The 20155-nt window shown below is 41.1% G+C and overlaps 1 protein-coding gene across 2 annotated transcripts in view; it reads left to right on the top strand.

Moving 5' to 3' along the window:
* Positions 1–20155, top strand: part of Cttnbp2 (cortactin binding protein 2) — a 150775-nt gene that overhangs the window by 58977 nt on the left and 71643 nt on the right. For both annotated transcript variants that reach the window (XM_087901736.1, XM_087901735.1), the window contains exon 3: positions 6106–6327. In XM_087901736.1, the coding sequence (XP_087757862.1) occupies positions 6106–6327 (222 nt within the window). The remainder of the gene's footprint in view (positions 1–6105; positions 6328–20155) is intronic.

The following is a 20155-nucleotide window of genomic DNA, read 5'->3' as shown; positions in this document are numbered from 1 at the left end:
TTGGTCTCAGAAGTGCCTTTTTCATCAGAGAATTACCTACTTCTGGAAACAGTGCTTATAATCATAAGATCGGGATATAAGAATTATTGAGTATATATAATTAATATACAAAGGCATTTTTGTATGTTCAGAGAATGACATTATTACCTGAAAATGGGAAATGTCAGTGGGAGTTCAGGAGTTAGTTTAGAGAACACATATCCTTTGTGATTGTTTAAATGTAGCTGGCTTCCATAATCTCATGGAGCGTGGCATTATTAGGAGGCGTGGCCTTGTTGGAGGAAAGGTGGTCATTGTTGGGGTAGCTTTGAGGTCTCCTGTGCTCAAGCTACGCCGAGTGCGCCAGTTGACTTCCTGTTGCCTGCAAGGTGTAGGACTCTTCAGCTATCTCTCCAGTACCCTGTCTGCCTGCATGCCACCATGCTCCCCACCATGATGATAAGGGGCTGAGCCTCTGAAACTGCAAGCGACTCACCCCAACTAAATGTTTCCTTATAAAAGCTGCTGTAGTCATACTGTGTCTTCACAGGAAGAGAAACCCTAAGACACTTGGCCCATCTATGATTTTAGGAACATGAAAAATGTGAGTTAGATTGGGGTCTAAATGCAAATTTCTCACAAGACAAATGAGTTGTCCTGATTTCTCTCATTTAAAATCAGTAGATGTGAGGAATATGGATAGATAGCTATTTAGTCACGTAAACTGCCGCTGTTTCTGTCATTAAAGGAATCTAATGTTTGTGTCTCACACTCCATTGCAAGGGTTAGTGACTATTCATATTTATAAAGCAAAATAATTAGCATTTCTATTTTATGATTTTTCTTGTAAATAATTATGCAACATTTTCAGAAGGAAGGTTTTTATCATTCTAAAATGCCACAAATAGGCCATTAAAGCTGAAAATCTTTACATCTTTATTTGATGCAAATTATTGTGATCTTAATGGGAGACTTTTTGTTGATTTGATGCCTATACATAGCATGTTACATTCAAATCTGATAGTTGTTTATGCTTTCAGCTCTTACATATTTATAACTTCTTTGCGCTGGGAGAATCTTTGAACTTCTGTCTACTAGTTTTTTGGGGGTTGCATAATTCCTACAAACTGTCCTCAGCCAGCAGTGACTACAAACGTGACTACAGATCTTCTGCCTACCTCTCCCTACTTTGACTCTCATTGTTACTCAGCTCGTCTCAATGTCACTGCCCGGTTGCCTAGCATTCAGTGACCACTGTTCTGCTCCATTCCTGTTTTAGCTTCAGTACATCAGTGTGAATAAGGAGTTTTTCTCTACTTCTAGCTCACGTCATGCAATATCTCACAGTGGCAGCCACACTGCCACAAATGTCAAATGTTCATGTTTTATGGCAAAATAATATATTTTGTATGCAATTGTATATATCACATTTTCTTTATTCCTATTATTTATTTCAGAGATACCTTAATAGATTCCATATCTTGCTATAGTGGACAAAGCTAACAATTTTAAGATAAAGCTAAATCAACAAAAACCACAAAATTATTTCACAGTAGCAAAAAAATTGTGTGAAATATTTTCAGTTTATAAAGGTTATTGGGCAAAACTGGAAATGTGTTCTTAATAAATATATTTTATATGATTCAAAAATTATTTTTAGCTCAATAATCAAAAGGTCACTGAGATTTAAAAGTAGGTTATGTGATCAGAAATTGCTTTAGCTACTATTAGGAGTAATGTATAGTAATAAAAAATAGATGTCCAGTAATAAAAAATAGATTGGTAAAATGTCATTTGGGGATCGGCAAAATGCCTCAGTGGTAAAGATACTTGCCAAGTGAGCCTGAAGACACGGCTCCTGTTCCCTCAGATCCATGTGGTAGAAAGAGAGAACCAAGACCTGAAACTTGTCTTCTCACCTCCACAGATACAGCATACATGCCCTTCCCTCATAGGCCAATAAATATATTAAAAATGTGTCTAATCTGAGCAGGGAATACATAGTAAATATTAACTGGAGAAGTGACGAACAAGATGTACGTTTTCAGAAGAAAAATTTGAAATCTAGTTTTGATTTTTCAATTGTATTTGCTTTAGCAATATCAAACCATATAGTTGTTAGAGATTAAAAAGGAAGGGTTTTTGTTGTTGTTGTTGTTGTTGTTTGGTTTTGAGCATGAAAATGAAGCCCAGGATCTCACAAATGCTAGGCAGGCACTGTGCTGTGGAACTGGATGTTCACCCCTAGAGTAAGATTTTTACCAAAGCATCATTTCTCTTCTGAGAGTTGTGCTGTTGGTCCTGCGTCATTTAGTTGCCTCTCCGTTGCTATAAAATGCTGTTCACGCCCCTCATCAAGGGAACTTCTCTCCTCAGCAGACAGAGACCACTGAAGAAACCCAAAACCCATCAGATCTTGGGGCAGGGAAAGAAGAGGGAGAGGCTGATTTAAATTAATGAAGAAGAGAGAACATAACTTCAAGAATACAATTTAGATGGTCATGAAGGAGCAGAACCATTCCTGGGTTCCTGGCTGTTGGGAGACTGAGAAGAGTTACAAGTTCAGGGCCAGCCTGGATAATTTAGTGAGAACTTGTTTCAATTTGTTTTTAGGGCTGGGGATATAGTTTATGATAGAGTGCGTGCCTAGTGTGTTCAAGGTCCTGGGTTCACCCTCCAATAACATACAAAACACTCCAACTTAGTGACTCACTGCAGACGCTAGAGATCTGGTGGGCCAGGTGGAGGAGGAAGGCTTGAGCCAGCAGCTATTTTTGTGGAAGTGGAAAGTTGGCTCCTGAGGTCATCTTATAGAAACTATGAATTCTTGTTTGAATAAAGATGAATGAGTATTTCCCAGAGACCAGGTGGCATGACAGCATGGGAGTGAAGCTGCTTCTCTTGGCTATGGCAGCTTGGAGAGAGCATGGGCCTCCCTGCCGCAGCAGAAACTTCATCTCAAATGCTGCACCATAAGGAGTACAGGCCGAGACTGCTTCCTGTCTTGTAGCCCCCACACTCAGAAGAGCCCCACACTTAGTTGAATGCTATGACATTGCCATCTTCAAATTTTTCATAGCCTTTGAACAAAATGTCCCATTTCGTAATGAGCCCTGGAGATTAGGTAATGTGTCTTAAATCATGGAATACACCGAGGGACTGGGTGGAAGTCCCAATGGAGGGAAAGGAAGGGTCCTTTAGAATCACCAAGTACTTTGGAAAGAAACCTAGGCAGAGTTTTCATGTTCAGATGCTGAGGAACCAATCGTGGAACATGTACCTCCCTCATCTCCATAGGCTCCAATGCTCTCAACTTAGAAAGAGCAAAAAGGAGACAGGGCAGCTTGGATAAAAGGAGAGAGACTGCCCTAGTGCCGCTTTCCCATATAATGGCTGTCGGCTTGCTGTGTGACGTAGAGATGACTGCAAGACTTCCATTGAATAATGGCAATTAGGAAAAGCCCAGGGTTATCCAGGGTTAACCAGGGGCGATGCATCACACCAATAGTAAGGGGGAAATGAAGTACAAAATGGCTTTGGTCTTGAACTTGTATCTCTGACGTGATACTTAACCTGTGCACTGATTATATAATTGGCCTTGAAGAACCTAGAAGCATGGAAACTTTTAGCTCCCAGACCTTGTTATTTTTTAAATTTAAAATCATTTCCTGAATGCTACTGAAAGGTAGTTTAAGGAAACGGAACTTTTTATGCTTTTTTACTTTTTAATCTAATTTGGTACTAGAAAAAAAAGCATGTTAGATTTCCCCATGTCAAGCCTCTTGTGTTTATCTGGTTTTGGCTCGCTGACAGTCACCTAAAAGTGGAAACTCTGTGCAGTGTGCTGCAGTAGGGAGCTGTGTGCAATAGTTCTTGAGAAAACATCTGACATTTGAGAAAATTAGCCTTGATTTATTGTAATTTTTTTTAGTGTCATTAGATGTCTTTGGTAGCTATTTCAGAATGACCTGCATCAGGGAAGTAGGTAGTCTTCGATATATTTCCATTTTATATACAGACCATCATAGACTATTTATAGAAAATTGCATTTGGTGTTCATTACATAAGTGTGAAATTAATTTTTGTCACTGATGAGCTGACATTTGGAGTAAAACGAGGTTGCATTCTTTCCTGGGAATCCGAGAACTATATTTGTTAATGCCCTCCAACAATAAGGGTATAATTTTATTTTCTCAATTATTCTGTAGGCCTTTAGAGTTGGATAAACTTTTACAAATATATTTTCTTATATAATGAATTTTACAGATTATGTTATTTTTTTCATCAAATATCCTTATGATGCCTTTCTGGCTAGGAACAAAACACCAAATTTATTTGTGGCTGTTAGTTAGCTTGATTACCACTTGAGATATAAATTCTGTAAATATTGAGGTACTTTTCCTAAGGTTAATTTTAATTATCAAAACTTCTAATTTGGCTTTTTCTAAATTTTTTCAATTATAGAAATTTATGACTGACAATATAATAATTTGATACATCAGTATAGTTGGCAGTGATCATGAATTTTACTTTACTTTTGTAAAAAACGTTCTAAGTATTTTGTCTATTAATCTATCTATATCTATCTATGTTTTTAATGTATGGGTATTTGGTCTGCATGTATGTCTGTGCATCACATTTTTGCCTGGTGCCTCAGGAGGCCAGAAGAGGGCATTGGATCCCCAGGAACCCAAGTTAGAGAAGGCTGTCAGCTGCCCTGTGAGGGCTGGGAATCAACCTTGGGTCTTCTGGAAGTGCAGCCAGTGCTCTTAAGTACTTAGCCATCTCTCCAGCCTCATGGATTTTATATAAAACTGCAAAGATTTTATCTATATAGTTCAGATTCTTGGAGGAATAAAGTATTATGGGAAAGTTCTATTGATATCAATTTTAGTGTAAAAGGCATTCATATTCTCTCTCTCTCTCTCTCTCTCTCTCTCTCTTTCTCTGCGTGTCTGTTCTCTCCCCCTCTTCCCCCTTTCTCCCCTCACCACATGTGTATTACATATACATGTATATGTGCATGGTTATGTGTACACATACAGAGGCTGGAGGAGGAGATTGGGAGCCTTGGTCTATTGCTCTCTGCTTTATTCCCTTATTCCCATAGTTTCTGCCCGAATTTGGGGTTCACCTTTTGGGCTAGGGTGTCTGAAAAAGAAACAAAACAGATCCTGCTGTCTCCGCCCCTCCCAGTGATGGGGTTTTGGTTTGCATGTTGCTCTCGTGGCTCATAATGTGGGTGGTAAGGACTGAGCTCATGCCCTCCTGCTTGCGGAACAAGCACTGTTAACCCACTGAGCCGTCTTCCAACCACTGAAAACATCATTCCAATATGCCGTACGTTCACCTTCAATAACCAGGACAAAATATCTGAGACAATCAAGAAGAGCAGTGGCTGGCTGTGGATCACAGTTTCAGAGGTCACAGTCTCGGGGGTGTGGTACGTCAAGGTGGGACTCTGCTATGCAGGAGACTTGATTGCCTCAGGAGGTCAGCCCGTGAAGTGAACAGGGGAGGAAGGATCTTGGTCCTAATACCATGCTCAATCACATAGTCCCAGTAGTCTGATTCGCTTCTACCTCCTAAGGCAGTGCTTCTCAGCCTTCCTAATGCTGCGACCCTTTAGTACGAACCTTTAGTACAGCTCATACCATGGTGACCCCCAAACATCAAATTATTGTTGTTGCTACTTCCTAACCGTAATTTTGCTACTGTTATGAACTGTAATGCAAATACCTATGTTTTTGGATGATCTTAGGCAACCCCTGTAAAAGGGTCACGGGACCCCACAGGGGTCATGACCCACAGGTTGAGAACCACTGTTCTAAAATTTCTGCCATCTCCCAGTAGCAACAAACCCTGGGACCCAAGCTTTCTGTATGTGGGTCTTTGGGGAAACCCAGTATCTCAATTACACTGAAGAAACTTTGGAAACAGGCCAAATGGCTTGCCAGGCTTGTCAGACGTGGGCTCCTTCTGGCTTGGCTCACCATCTGACAACATTGTCAGCCTTTATAGTGACCCTGAGTACCGTTCCGAAAAGAAGTCTCAGAACCTCTGGGTTAAATATCTTTCCGTTAGTGCCATTTATTCCTTTAATGCATTTCTCCAATTCTGTTGTAGGCTCGCAGGAAGGAGGTGTTTGTCCAGGAGCGGTATGGGAGATTTAACCTAAACGACCCCTTCCTGGCACTGCAGAGAGACTACGAAGCAGGTGCTGCTGACAAAGAGAAGCCAGTCTGCACCAACCCACTCTCCATTCTTGAAGCTGTCATGGCCCACTGCAGAAAAATGCAAGAAAGGATGTCCACACAGCTGGCTGCCGCTGAGAGCAGGCAGAAAAAGGTACTGGGACAGTCAGTTGTTTTTTTTCTGCAGCGGTGTGGAACGAACCCATCTCAGATGGTGACTGGTTTGCTAACATTACATTTTTAGGAAGGAATACAGTACATTTTTCTAAGTACATAATGTAACTAAAAATAACCAAATCATAAAAGTATGACAAATGAATATTTTCATGGAATATTTAATATTTTATTTAAAATATGGATCTGGTGACAGTGGACCTCATTTCTCTAGGGCAGGGAAATGTAATTAGCCACACAGTGGCTTCTTTCTACAGTTCAACCAGGGCCCTCCAGTCACGTGCAAGCAACCCCACTTAGTTTATCTACAATCTATTTAAAATACTTCTCAGGCAGGCATGGTGGATCATACCTGCAGTCCCAGGTGTTGTGAAAGCTGAGCCAGAAGGCTAGAAAGATGAAACAATCCCGAGTAATGATGTGGAATGCACCCATTGGGGAGAAAGGCGAGTCAAATAATCCTAAGCTAACTCTGAATACAGTATTCTAAAGTTATTCTTTATTAAAAGGGAAAACTCATGGAACAGGAACAGAGATCCAACATCAAGGCGTGGACCAAGGAAAGAAGAGGCGGAGCTGAGCATGACCATGGCTTTTTGGTCCCCTAACTCATGCCCCAACCTGGTCCAGCCACTTAAAGGCCATTGGCTAAAGGAGGTTCCCCATCACCTCCCCATTTTGTCTAAATAAGAGAGTTTCAAACCCAGTACAAAACTGTATACACTAAGAACAGATATCAAGTATAAAAGATAGAATTACAACCAGCATAAACAATGTTAAGCAAGGAGCATATGCTAAATGTTAATAATAATAATAATAATGTTAATAAATGTTTAATAATCATTTTATCCTAAGTAGTCCAAGTCTTGTATTAGAAATGGCTTGACTAGATTATAATAGGAAGGTAACTACAACTATATAATCTTCAACCCATTGAAGGCCTGAGAAGGGAGATAATATTACTTGAGTAGGCATGAAATGTAATCAAGAACTTCCAAAATGTGTGGTAGATGGCAGAGACAACTGGCTACCTGGGCAATCACCCAACTTCTCATTAGCAAATTTGAAGCAATCAACTTTGGCTAAGGCCTAGAGTAACTGACAGACCACTTTCTGAGGCAGGAAGATTTTCAGAACCATCTTACCTTGCCTTGGTGAGGTTTGGCAGTCTTTTTTCTTGTACCCTACTTGTCCTGTCCAGACATCGAGCATTTTGTCAGTGGTTGAGGCATGGGCAGTTCTTTGATCAAAGGCCAATTGTGCCAAGAAGAAAACAAGCTCCAAGTGGAGCATCTTCGGTACTCAGTGTTCTCTCGTGAATAGATGGGTGCTGCCAGGAACAATTGTATCTCACGTTGGCAGAGCCCTAAATCATTTAAATGTGATGTTCTACAGATCTTTGAAGTGGTTGAAAATTACCTAATTATGCAGACATAATTATACATACAATCTCTATGTAGCTAAAGAAACTAATCTGACTGTAAGTATGAAAATCATGAATGACTATTGACCTATAATACTTAATATCTTTATAACTTAAAGACTAAGACTTCATATCAGAATATTAAACAATCTTTAAACAACTGTGGAGTGAATGAGGACAATGACCTCAAAATGTAAACAATGTATAATTATCTTGATTAGAGGTATAAATATATAATATAATATGATAAATATATCCTAAAATTGTATCAATATACATAATGTCTTAAACAGATATAGAAACATGCACGCATACAATCTGAGAAAATAACTTCATAGGTATACAAATATTATAAACATAAATAGAAGAATATTCAATATAACAAATATCATTTGAACTTGTATCAATATACAAGAATCTATACCAATATAAATTGTCCATAAATAATAGTTCATAAGTATTCACTCTATTAGTCACTATTATTATTATTAGTGTGAGTAAGGTCACACTAGTCTATCTATTATCCCATTCAATTTTCCCTCCTTTTTTTGAAGGAGACCTCTGGGCCTACATAATTTACTCCCAACCCCCAGCCCTATACAAGTAATAATCAACCCCTAAATTATGTTCCTAACCCTAAGGACAAACTTTGTTTGGAGAGGGGACATCGTCTTCTAGAATTGCTTCCAGCTGTCATGGGGGTGATGTTCTTTGTTTGGAATCCTGTAAAAGTAAAATGATGGTTAACTTTCAAAATTACTGTCTTGTATAATTGCAAATGGTCTCTGAGTAGCCATCTGATAGGGTTTTTTGTTTGTTTTTTCTGTTTGTTTGGGGTTTTGTTTTTGTTTTTGTTTTTTGTTGTTGGTTTTTTTTTTTTTTTTTTGAAGTTCTTATTTGGAGTTCTGGCCAGAATGTTGTAAGAAGGTGCACCATTTGAGCTAATGAAGTTGGAACCATCTTCAGGAGTTGGTACCCAAAACTGGTCTTATAATAAGTAGCGCTGTTAGCATTATGACATCATATCAACCAGGTGGAGTCATTGATGTGGGGCCCCATCTTAACACGAGTCAAATAATTCCAAGCTAATTCCGGATAGAGTATTCTAAGGTTATTCTTTATTCAAAGGGAAAACTCACAGAGCAGGAATGGGGATCCCACATCAAAGTGTGGAGTGAGGGAAGAAGAGGCTAAGCTAGGTGTGACCATGGCTTTTTGGTCATGCCCTAACCTGGTCCAGCCTCTTAAAGGTCATTGGCTGAAGGAGGTTCTCCATCAGAGTAATACATAATGATCTAAAACAAAATCAAAATTTAAGATGTTTTTACGAATCGAACTTTTTATTATTTTACTTTCTATTATTTCTGAACAGAAATGAAAGCAGCTGAAGAGAATAGAATGAGAGCGTGGTTGTCACCAGATGTCCTCTTAAAGCCACCTATAGGAATTGGTGGCTACAGCACTCTAGCTGGCACATCTTCACTTAAACCAGTTCCTCCCTCCCCACAAGCACACTCACTCTTCATAGAAGAATAATTTGATAACACACACACACACACACACACACACACACACACACACACGCATGCTGTGGTCGGCTATAAAGAGTTGGAAGTTCCTATTTTGTACTGCTAATACCATTGTTCCCTTTCTGAGTAGACTCAGGAAGTCTGAGATTCTGCTGTTCTTTGCTATAATTGGAATTAGGATGGACAGTTTCTCCCTGCCATCATTAAAGCATAAAGCAGTGTTTTTCCCTCCCGTCCTTTTAAAAGAATTCCTTGCACCTCACATTTAAGACCTGGTAGATAATAGCCTGAATGTGCCTAACTATAAATATTTATTATGACATTATCACTTAAGCTGTGTGTTTTTGCTATTGTTCTATTTTTCATTAACATATGAATGCCAACACGCTCCTTATAGACATGGGATAAAAGCAGATATTTTTATCAGAATATTACGTGGCAGAAAACTAAAGCGCCTGGCAAAAAAGCAAGGCGGAGAGCAGAATGCTCCCTGATCGGAAACAAACCATGTTTCCTCTGGACATTGCAAGCCCTGCTACCAATCCCTCAAATAACCACCGGGGCCCCTGGAGGTTTTCAGAGCTCTCCACAAACCACACAAGCAGAAGCCAGTGCAGTGTGGCTGATGTCACTGAGTCTCATCCATATTTCTTGGAGAGGATACATTTTAATTATGTTCTTAACGTGCCCAATGGGCTGGATAGTAACAAATGATCTCTGCTGGATTTTCTGCTGCATTATCAAAACTTAAGAAAATATTTTGTTTTCGTTTATGACGTGAGCTGTGTTATTTTCAAAATTCTACTTATATTTTGCAGATTAACATTTTGTTTTCAGGAGAACATGAAGGACCTCTTTGTAGTTACTTGAATGAAAGATTTTATTATTTAGCTGACTCTTTTTTTTTTTTTAATCAATGTACATCCTGTTTGTTTCTGAATGACTGGGTCCTTTCCAACCTGGCTGGGAGGGAAAGGAAAGAGTTTCTGTCCTATGGGCCCGGAGAGGCTCATAGAAAACGAGCCAGTGGGCTTGCCTCCTCTGTATAACGGGATACAGGAGTCCTTTTATGGTCAGATTCATTGGCTGTGAAGTCTCAGTGAAGGGCACTTGGGTGGACATTGCTGCTTTTTGTGTTTAAAGAATATTCTGTTCCAGCAGATTGCAATGTGTGAAAAACACTTATATTTTGTATTCTACCCTGTTTGTTATAAAGAAAATATTGATAAAATCAGAAACCCCAAAGTTATCTTTTCTTTTCTTTTCTTATATATCACCTTTAATCTGGAAAGTAAACTTTTTTTTGATTCTTATTGAACTCTACTCTACTCCCCTCCCTACCTCTCCCCTCCCTGCTTCAATCCTCCCCCAAGGTAAGCAAATGCCTTCACCTCCCTCTGTATAAAGTAAACTGTCCTTTGAGAAGTTCATTATTCTTATTAAGTCTCACTCTTAACTTTGCTATCGTGTGGAAGTCCCCGAAGGCAAATGCCTCATGATCTGCAACCCCAGTGTGTATTATCTGACACTGGCATGTCTCTTTGGCGATTCTGAGACATTGGCCCATGTACTGCAAGGCCCAGCAGAGACTCTGTGATCATGCGTGTGCTGGCTCTCGCTGAGACTGTTAATAGGAGAGCTAACTGTTTGGTAGTTTGTGTGCCAGGGAAATTTGGGCAGGAGTCAATTTGGCAAATAGACTGAGCCTTTAAAACCACTTGGAATAAGCTAATGAGTAGCCAGCATGGGGAATTTTGCCTGGAGTAATCTACTCCATGTCCTGTGCCAGGAACATGGGGTGAAATGAAATTTGGGGTCTGTTTTTTTTTTTTTAATCTGGTTCTTCATCTTTTAATAGATCTTTCATCCTAATGTATTTAGACATTTGGGAAGAAAATAAATCTATGTATTTTCAAATATATACGTTGAAAGTATGGTTTCTAGCCCTGGAATAGAACGTTTGAGCAAAGCCTTTAAAAATACGCCTAAATCATGTCTGGAGAAATTCAGAGAAGTGATATCTTGGCCAGTGAAAATTTAGCTCTATATTAGCTATAGTTTCTTCAAGGTGGCAGCTGTGCGCAATCAGGTCAGTTTCATAGCATTGGGTGTGCATAGCACAAGCCTTAGCTTGAGGCACATGACACCAGGAGGCCTCGTTTGAGGCAGAAAGGGTAATTGCATGTATTGACTGGTTCACAGAATCGTTAGTCCTTCCACAGCAGGGTTCAGTATGGTCAGGATATTAGGACACATGCTCTGATTAGCCAGAATCATCTCTGTAGAGATGGTCGGCAGCAGTTGGCTCTGACTGGGAAGCTGGCCCCTAGGGCTCGCTCCTCTGCCCTGCTGATGCAGAAGGGCACTGGGGATTCACTGCATCAGGTTCTGAGTGTACCTCCCTGGCCCCATCCTTCTTTTCACCTACTTCGTCCTGGAAGCCCACAACAGTACGCGTGATTGTCAAACGTAGGTCACATTCCCTCTCCTCAGCCTCACGGAAGATCAGGAAAATAATTGGTAGACATGTTCAGATGCTACAGAGTAGGATCAGAAAGCAGAGCATTTTCTGTATGAAGTGATTTCTAATTCTAGACGAAGAAATAGCAAGCCCCCCACCCAAAACCAAATTATTCTGTTTACTTTCTTTCAGGTGCCCTTTCTTCTGTTTTGCATAACTGCATTTTATTCTGCCATTTGTATTCAGTGCTGTTTCATTGGGAAATGGTTAGCTTATCACACGTACAACTGCCTTTTAAATTGCTTTCTAGAGGTTTCTCCATCACTAACATGGGGGACAGCCATCCATAACAACAATTTTAGGAAGAGTATTTACCATACTTTGCACATGAAAGATAATTGTAGCTCACTTCTTTTTGTATAATGTCTTATTGCATTTGAAAATAAATTTTGATTTTGATGACCCTGGAACATTGCAAGGCAACTATGAACGGGACCCAGGAGGCTCAGATCTGTGGGTTTGAACTGAGATTTTTTTTGCATGAGTTATTTTTAACTCAACCATGAATCAGCAAAGGCCTGGCTACCAGGCCTTGCTTTCCCTCTTGTGGTAGGTTTACAATGAAGGAGTTGCTGAAAAACTCCACGCTGGCAACCATAGGCTTGAGGAGACAGGAAAGGAAAAACAGAGACCTTTAACGTGTACAGCTCCATATTCGTTTATCAGCACTGAGAAGTCAGGCAGGGCAATAAGGTAATGAAGAGTAGGATTCAATGAGGGTTGGACGATTTAGATGGTAGAAAGTCAAAACGCATAGTCTGCCTTCTCCCTTCATAAATGGCACAGTTGTCTCCCCTGCCGTGCTCCTCTGTAAATGAGAGACAGTTGCCTTCTCGTGGCTGTTGAGTTCACAGCTACAGAGTTTCCCATTCCTCCTGTGGTACACATGCTTGGTGCCTCCCCATTCGTGGCTTCAGTCTGCCTACGGTTCTTGGAACCACCAATCGGCTTTCTCTGTGAGTCCTAACGACTCTTCCACACGGTGCACTGCTGTGTGCTCAAGAGCCTGGGGTGCTACTCTGTGCAGCTCCTCAACCCCTACCCCAGGATGATACAAATTGGACAACAGCGGAACTAAGGAAACTGGGCACTTAGTTTCCTTTTAGTTTAGTATATGGTCCCAATATCTGAATCATATACAAATTTTTATTAGATCTAATAACAAAATAAATGGAGTTGAGTAGTTCCTATTTTCTTAGAAGTAGCAAGCCTTTGGGCACCATAGGTAGTTAAGTGGATCGTTTCCTGTTTGCACTGAAGTGTAGGGACATCAGTAATAGTCAGACCATTCACATTTAAGCCAATATACATTTGCCACTGAAAATATGTTTAAATGAGGGCATTTCATTGATAAGATGAAAAATTAGTATAGAACAGAACCAAGTATCCTTGGAGAGGATGAGAAGGTGAGGTTTCAGGACTGTGGGATGGACAAAGGCTTAAAAGACTCTTATGAGATACGATATGCCAAGACAGCATTTATTTAGTGTGTGCTGTGTCTTATATTATTAGCTCATTTGATCTTTAGCATATATATTTGTCGGTGTTTTATAGAGGAACAAACATATAGATACATACATACACACGTTTATGGGGATTTATCAGAATGTCTTAAAGGCTGTAGTACTACTAGTTCAATAATGGCTGTCTACCCACAGAAGGTCCTAGATCCAGTAGTTGTTCAGTCCATGAGGCTGGATATCATGCTAGAATCCCAAAGAAGTAGGCTCTAATAGCAATAAAGGGATAGACTTGCCAGTAAGAGTGGGAGCAAACAGGAAAAGAGAACGAGCTTCCACTTTCTGTGACCTTTATATAGGCTGCCAGTAGGTGTGGCCCAGATTAAAGATCTAGATTAAAAATGGGTCTGCCCACTTCAAATGATTTAATCAAAAAAAAAAAATCCCACACAGGTGTGCCCAGCTGCTTGGGTCTTAGTTAATTCCAGATGTAGTCAAGTTAACAATTGAGAATAGCCATCACAGCATAGGATGAAGTGATGGTGCTATCACTTCCCTTTAGATATACAGAGCATCCCCAGAACTCTGCCTACTGGTTCAGGTACCAGCAGTCTGTGCTTCCAGAGGGCATGATGCTCAATCACCTCTATGCTGTGTTCTATCTTGAGGCCTTACAGACATCTAGGGGTCTCCTGCTCTGGAGACTTGTATATTCTCTGTTTACTGAACTCATCTTTGATGCTAGAGAAAGCAAAAGTCTTCCGTAGCTCAGTGTTTTTCTTTGATTAAGTTGTCATTTCTTAAGACTTAAGGAAGTTTTCATGCTGGGAATTGAACCCAGGTCCTCAAGCATGATGGCAAAGTCCTGGTGCCCCCTCCTGCAGTTGGGTAAGTCTGGTGCCAGCAGGATAGGGGGTGGCCCCATAGAGGGGATGCACAAAGGTCAGTCACATCAAGTGCTAGTGGCTTTCTCCCTGCCCATATTCTTCATTCTTCTCAGGAACCCTCAAATTATCATAATTTTTTTTCAAGGACTCATTATTAATTTTTGTAAAAGTGCTATCTGAGTCAGCTGTACTTTTCCATTATTGGCAGTAAATCTTCCTGTAATGTGTTTTGTGATTGTCAAAATATACCTTGTCCAGTTCATTTCTAGATCTATCTACCTGTTAAATGTGGTCCGTTCTCTAACTTGTAGCTTCAGTAAGAAGAAAAGCGTGCACAATCACATATCCCTAAGCAACATGACTACCTGTTCTATTATGAATTGAAAACATGCTTTTAAACCTCTGGCACCATGCTCACTACTTACATGTACAGAAGTATAAAATTACAGGGATTTAGTTTAATATTCTTAATTTTGTTTTCAATTCTAATTTATTCTATAAAGATAGAATGAGTGATGGATGGCTGAGTAGATGAAGGTTGTTTTATGGCCAGAGAAAAAGTAAAGAGAACAGAAGCCATTTGGCTGCTCCAGAGTTAACTTTCCTTGGAAGGTGAGAATGGGAAGTTGATAATAGGCAGAGCCTGTCACTCTCCTTCTCTCCCTTCCTAATGGGCAATGGTGATTGGGTCCACGGTCTGTAGAGTGCTATGCACATGTTCTTTCTGCCACTGAGCATTTGGTTTTTGTTTCTTTTATCCTTTATTTTTGGAAGTGAGATCAATAGGTCAGTTTTCTGTTTATCGATGAGGAGTTGTACTGTGTCTCCCGTTAGTACAGGACCCTAAAACACTAGTCTTTTGTGATTCCTGTTTAATATAAGCACACTATTGTATTCTATTGTGCAAATAAGGGAACCACACAGAACCAGTCTTTCTAGTGATAACTTATCAAGCTCACATGATTAAGAAGTTTGGAATCAGACTGGACACTGCATGTTCTCTTTGCTGAAGCACACACACTGCATGGGAGTGTGTTCTGTTCCCATGGGATGATTTACAGAGCAGATGTTTGACATTTGCATGGAGAAATGTGACAAGCAATGGAGCAAGTACCAGAGGTGACTGGGAAGAATCAAGCTCATGACTGAAGGAAAGTCTAATGTTGGACAGATAGGAACCATTCCCTGAGAGAGTGAGTGCTCTTGGCGGAGGAGTCTGTGAAGGTCTACCAGGCGTCCTCTGTGAAGCCATCACTAACAGTTTGTCGCTAGCGCGGAAGATCGGAAGTATCTGTTGTAGTGAGAGGGAAAGGAAGCTGAGAACAGTGGAGAGGAGTGAGTGATGGTAGCCTTGGGGCCTGTTGAGCTGTTGTCCTGCAGTCTAGGTGGAACTGAAGGGGCACTCCTGATGGAAGAATAGCAATTACAAAAGACTCATGAGCGCTTTTATAGTAGTGGAGTTTGGGCTATAAATATCAGAGATTAGATGCATGTTGTTTATTTATATTTTTTTTGGTGCAAAGGCTTTTTAATGAATATATTTTACGATTACACTGGAGAATCATACAATGGTGCCGGTGTTGAATGCAATGCTGGGCCACAAGTCTGCACATTCCTTAGAGGTTTCTCATTTGATTCTGAGGGAGAAGATGAACGCCATACAAGAAACAAGGTGTGGCAACTCCTAGTGAAGAGACACCAAGGTCAAGAGGTGCAGTTCCAGGAGAACTGACTTTGGTCAGGAGAGCAAGTCAAGCCCTGAGTGCGCATCCTGTTGTGATACTAGTTAGCAATGAGCTCAGGAAGGCACTCCGTTTGCCCTCTAGCTAGCGGTTTTCTTAAAGCAGGGGCAGCTCTTCTTTTGCTCCTTGCAAATGTTGTAGACGTATATAATGTGTTTTCACCACACCCACCCCATTCCCATCCCCCAGCCCTCCCTGTCCCTTCCGCCACATTTAACTTTCAAAATACTTGAGCATTTTCCTTTGACCTTCAGAAATAAATTAGAAAACTCATATTTTCAGGATGAGCTGAAAATTGACCTAGCTCTTGTCTTTTTAACGTTGCCATAAGAACTTTTAATTGAAATTAGTATAGAGGGTATTGTTTTTTCTGTGGATAGTGCTGGGATTCATCCCAGACTTTTTGTCCTCTCTTTACTAAGGATTTTATTATTGAACCACACCCTGAGTCCCTATTATTTTGCTTATTTTTAATTTACTTACTTAATTACTTTTGTCTGTTTTGTTGTTGTTTTTGGATTTTGAAACATAGTGTTTTATAGCCCAGAATGAGCCTCCTCTTAAATCCACAATCCTCGCTCCTCCCACTGCCCAGTGTTGAGATTATAAACATGCGCCCCCAGGACCATTTTCTACATTCCCTTAATAGTTCTTGGTGCTTTCTCATGACAATCTATTATTTTGTAATTTCACATGATTTAAAAATACATTTGCTAATCATGACTCAAATTTTCTAAGAAACACCCTTTATGAATGAAATAAACCCATTAATATACTAAAACACATCACTATTGCTCCTCAGATTCTATGTACGCTACTTAAAAATCCCACCTCCAACATTTTGTCCAGCACAATAGAGCATGCTGTTATTCTTTTTGTTGTTTTTTTCTGGGGTCAGAAATATCAACTTGGGTTATCACGCGAGGCTCTACCACTGATAAAACCCTAGTCCTCTCTTCTGCCTTTTGTTTTGAGACTGGGTCTGCTAAGCTGACCAGGCAAACCTTAAGCTTAAGCCCTCCCTGACTTATCCTCCAAAGTAATAAGAATTACCGGTCTGTAGTACCCATCTTAGCATGTGTTGTTCTAGGAATTAACTGTGCGGCTAGTCGCCAGTGTGAGAGTCATTCTTCAGTACTGTCCAGGAGCTGCTTTTTCATGAGCAGAGAGAGCTCCTCAGCACCAGCGAGTCATACTCTGGGGAGATGGAGTAATGAAGCTCTTCCTGGGCAAGCATGAGGAACTGAATTCAGTTCACACCGCCCATGCGAAAGCCTGTCATGTGTCCTATGCCTTTAATCCCAGCACTCGGGGGAGATGAATCCGTGGGCCTCACCGGTGAGTCAGTCTGGACCGATCAGACCGATCAGATTAAACCTGAGTTCCAGGTTTAATGAGTGACTATCTCAAAAAACCTAAGCTAGACGATGCGTGAAGAAGGCTCCCACATCGACCTCTTGTCTCCACACACGGAATACATGCACACCCCCATGTAAACATTTACACATAGAACACACACGAGTGTGCGTACAAACACACACACACATACACATACCACATATCTGAAACAACAAAAACAGGTAATCCCTGTGGCCTCTGGTTAAGCATAGGTCTTATGGACTCATGACTCTGTCAGAGCAATAGACTAGTGGTTTCTCCCTGTAGGGGCTCAGTAGGGCTGCCCGAAGTTGTCAGTCCTTAGCACATCGCCTTCCTCTGCTGTGGGTGGCTAAAGTTTGACTTGAGCTAAGCGTTGACTCTTCAGGTTTGTGTCTAAGTCACGAAGCTGTAGGTAATATTGACAGAACAGTAACAGAAATCTTTTGACTTCCCAAAGAATGCAAGCCTTTTTCTGCTGTGCTGTAGTCTCTAAGTTTGTGTTGTATCTAAACACACTGTACACAACATGAAATCTGAACTATTGGGAAAGGAAGAAATAGTTCCCATAATAATGTTGTTTACTGCAGGCTTGCCATAGAGCTTCAGTTGGTAAGCCCCACAGTATCTGTGAATCGTAGTGATACAACACGCAGTAAGTTATACCCATGTATTTCTTTTCAACATCTCGAGACGATAAAATGGCCTTTTTTCATCTCTAAACAGCTAAATCTACTTTAACTTCTATGAGCCATGAAGCACCATCTGGTCCAATAGGAAAATAGTCTTTAGTTGGACAGGTGAAGTGGGCGGACCAACCTGATTGCTGCATCCTATCCCGCGGTGTACCCTTTACCTTCCATAGTTTCATGACACATACTGCTCAGTAGAAATTAAGCAGTCTCTGGGACTCGTGAGAATAATGTAACTGGCTGATGGCCCTGAGTGTGTGATCCCTGGAGGGGTCTGAGGTGGCATACAGAACCTCACTTCTCCTATCACCGCAGCGCTCCTCAGAACAGCCGAGACGTGGAATTGGCCTAGGTACCCATTGAGGAATGAAGGGATAAAGTAAATGTGCTGTATGTAATGTATAATATTATCCATCCGAAAGGAGACTGGAATGATGTCATGTCCAGGAAAGTGAAGTGAACTGGAGAGCCTGAAGTCGAACCAAATAAACGAGCTCAGAAAGACAAACCTTCCACGTTCTCTCTCTCTCCTGTAGAATCTGGGTTTCTGAAAAATGAGATAAAAATCACGAGGGAGACAAATATTTATTTCCTTTTCCCATTTCTAGTACAAGATTCTTGACCAAAGCTGTTCGAAGGAGAAAGGATTTATCTGAGCTCCTGAGTTGAGGGGATAGTATCTCTCCTGTCCTGGAAGACAAGGTGGCAAGCAAGAGTGGAAGGCAATCGGACACATTGTGCCCACAGACAGCTGGCTTCCCCCTCCCCCTGTTTGATTCAGTCTAGGACCCCAGTCCATAGGAAGACACTGCCTGCTCAAAGTGAGCTCTCCTTTCTAGCACCACCGTCATAGCTGTGTGCAGAGTTGCATCTCCTAACTAATTCTGAATCCAACCACGTCAACATCAAAGCTTCACTTGACGAGAGCTATTTAGGGAGGGGAAGGACCCAATAGTGGGGAGGTTCCAAAAAAGATAAAGGGAGGTGAATTGGACTAGCATGTGTTATATATACATACATGAAAATCCCATGAAGCTCATTATCTTGTATAATAAATAGCCATTAATAAAAATGCAGCAATAAATGTTGCACATATACTCAAAAAGACTGTTTATTTTAGGGAGCTGTTAAAGAGCAGCTGTGCTCACATCATTCATTCATGAAACAATGTATTAAGTACAACCCTGTGCCGGTCACTACTGTAGGTCTAGGGGGCATAGCAAATGGTTTTCAGTCTTCACCCTCATGAAGTCACTATAGAGAAGGCAAATAAATACTAAACAAAAATGATACAATGGGAGAGGGACTTTCTCTTCTCCATAGGAGATGAAAGCAAGTATCTCAGTTAGGGTTTTTCCTGCTGTAAGGAGACATCATGACCACAGAGCAGCTTGGGACGATGTCACAGTCTGTCATCCACAGAAGTCAGCATAGGAGCTCAAGGCAGAAAACTGGAGGCTGAAATTGCTGCAGAGGCCCCGGAAGAGTGCTGCTTACTGACTCGCCCCTCTCGCTTTGCTCAGTTCCACCAGCCACCAGGTGGCGCTGCTCACAGTCACTGTCAATCTAGAAAAGGCCCCGCGGGCTACAGGCCAGTTTTGTGGGGGTGCCTTCTCAATCATGGATCCCTCCTCCCAAATGACTCTGACTTGTGTCAAGCAGACTTTAAAACTAGCCACTAGCCAGCACACGAGGCCTCACTGTAAGGTATAGTTGAACAGAAGGGAGTAGCCAACTTCCTCTACTGTTGGGTGATTTTGTGAATCTCACCTCAGGGTTGAGGTGTAGCTCAGTGGTAGCACACTTACACCTGCATAGAATCCTGGGTTCAGGGCCCTCTCTGGAGATCTGGAAACACAAAGGTTTTATAAGCTTGCTCTCTCTCTCTCTCTCTCTCTCTCTCTCTCTCTCTCTCTCTCTCTCTCTGAGTGTGTGTGTGTGTGTTTTCTGAACAGCCCCAAGCCTGGGTCCCATGGCTTCATGAGCAGCCAATACCTTTTTGCTGAAGGAAAAGGCAGGTCAGCCCCACACATAGGCATTTTGATGAGCAGGCAAGCTGGAAGGTTAGCTTGTGCTTACTTCTGTGAAGTACATAGCATTCTTTGTGAAGGAGAGCCTCCCGAAGGTGTGTGATGGAACTCTAGGCAGATAAGGCCAAGTTCAAGAAACACCAGGCA

The sequence above is a fragment of the Myodes glareolus genome, chromosome 25 (assembly GCF_982192425.1).
Source record: "Myodes glareolus chromosome 25, mMyoGla1.1, whole genome shotgun sequence".
In the NCBI taxonomy this organism is placed as follows: Eukaryota; Metazoa; Chordata; class Mammalia; order Rodentia; family Cricetidae; genus Myodes; species Myodes glareolus.
This window is presented reverse-complemented; position numbering and strand designations above follow the sequence as displayed.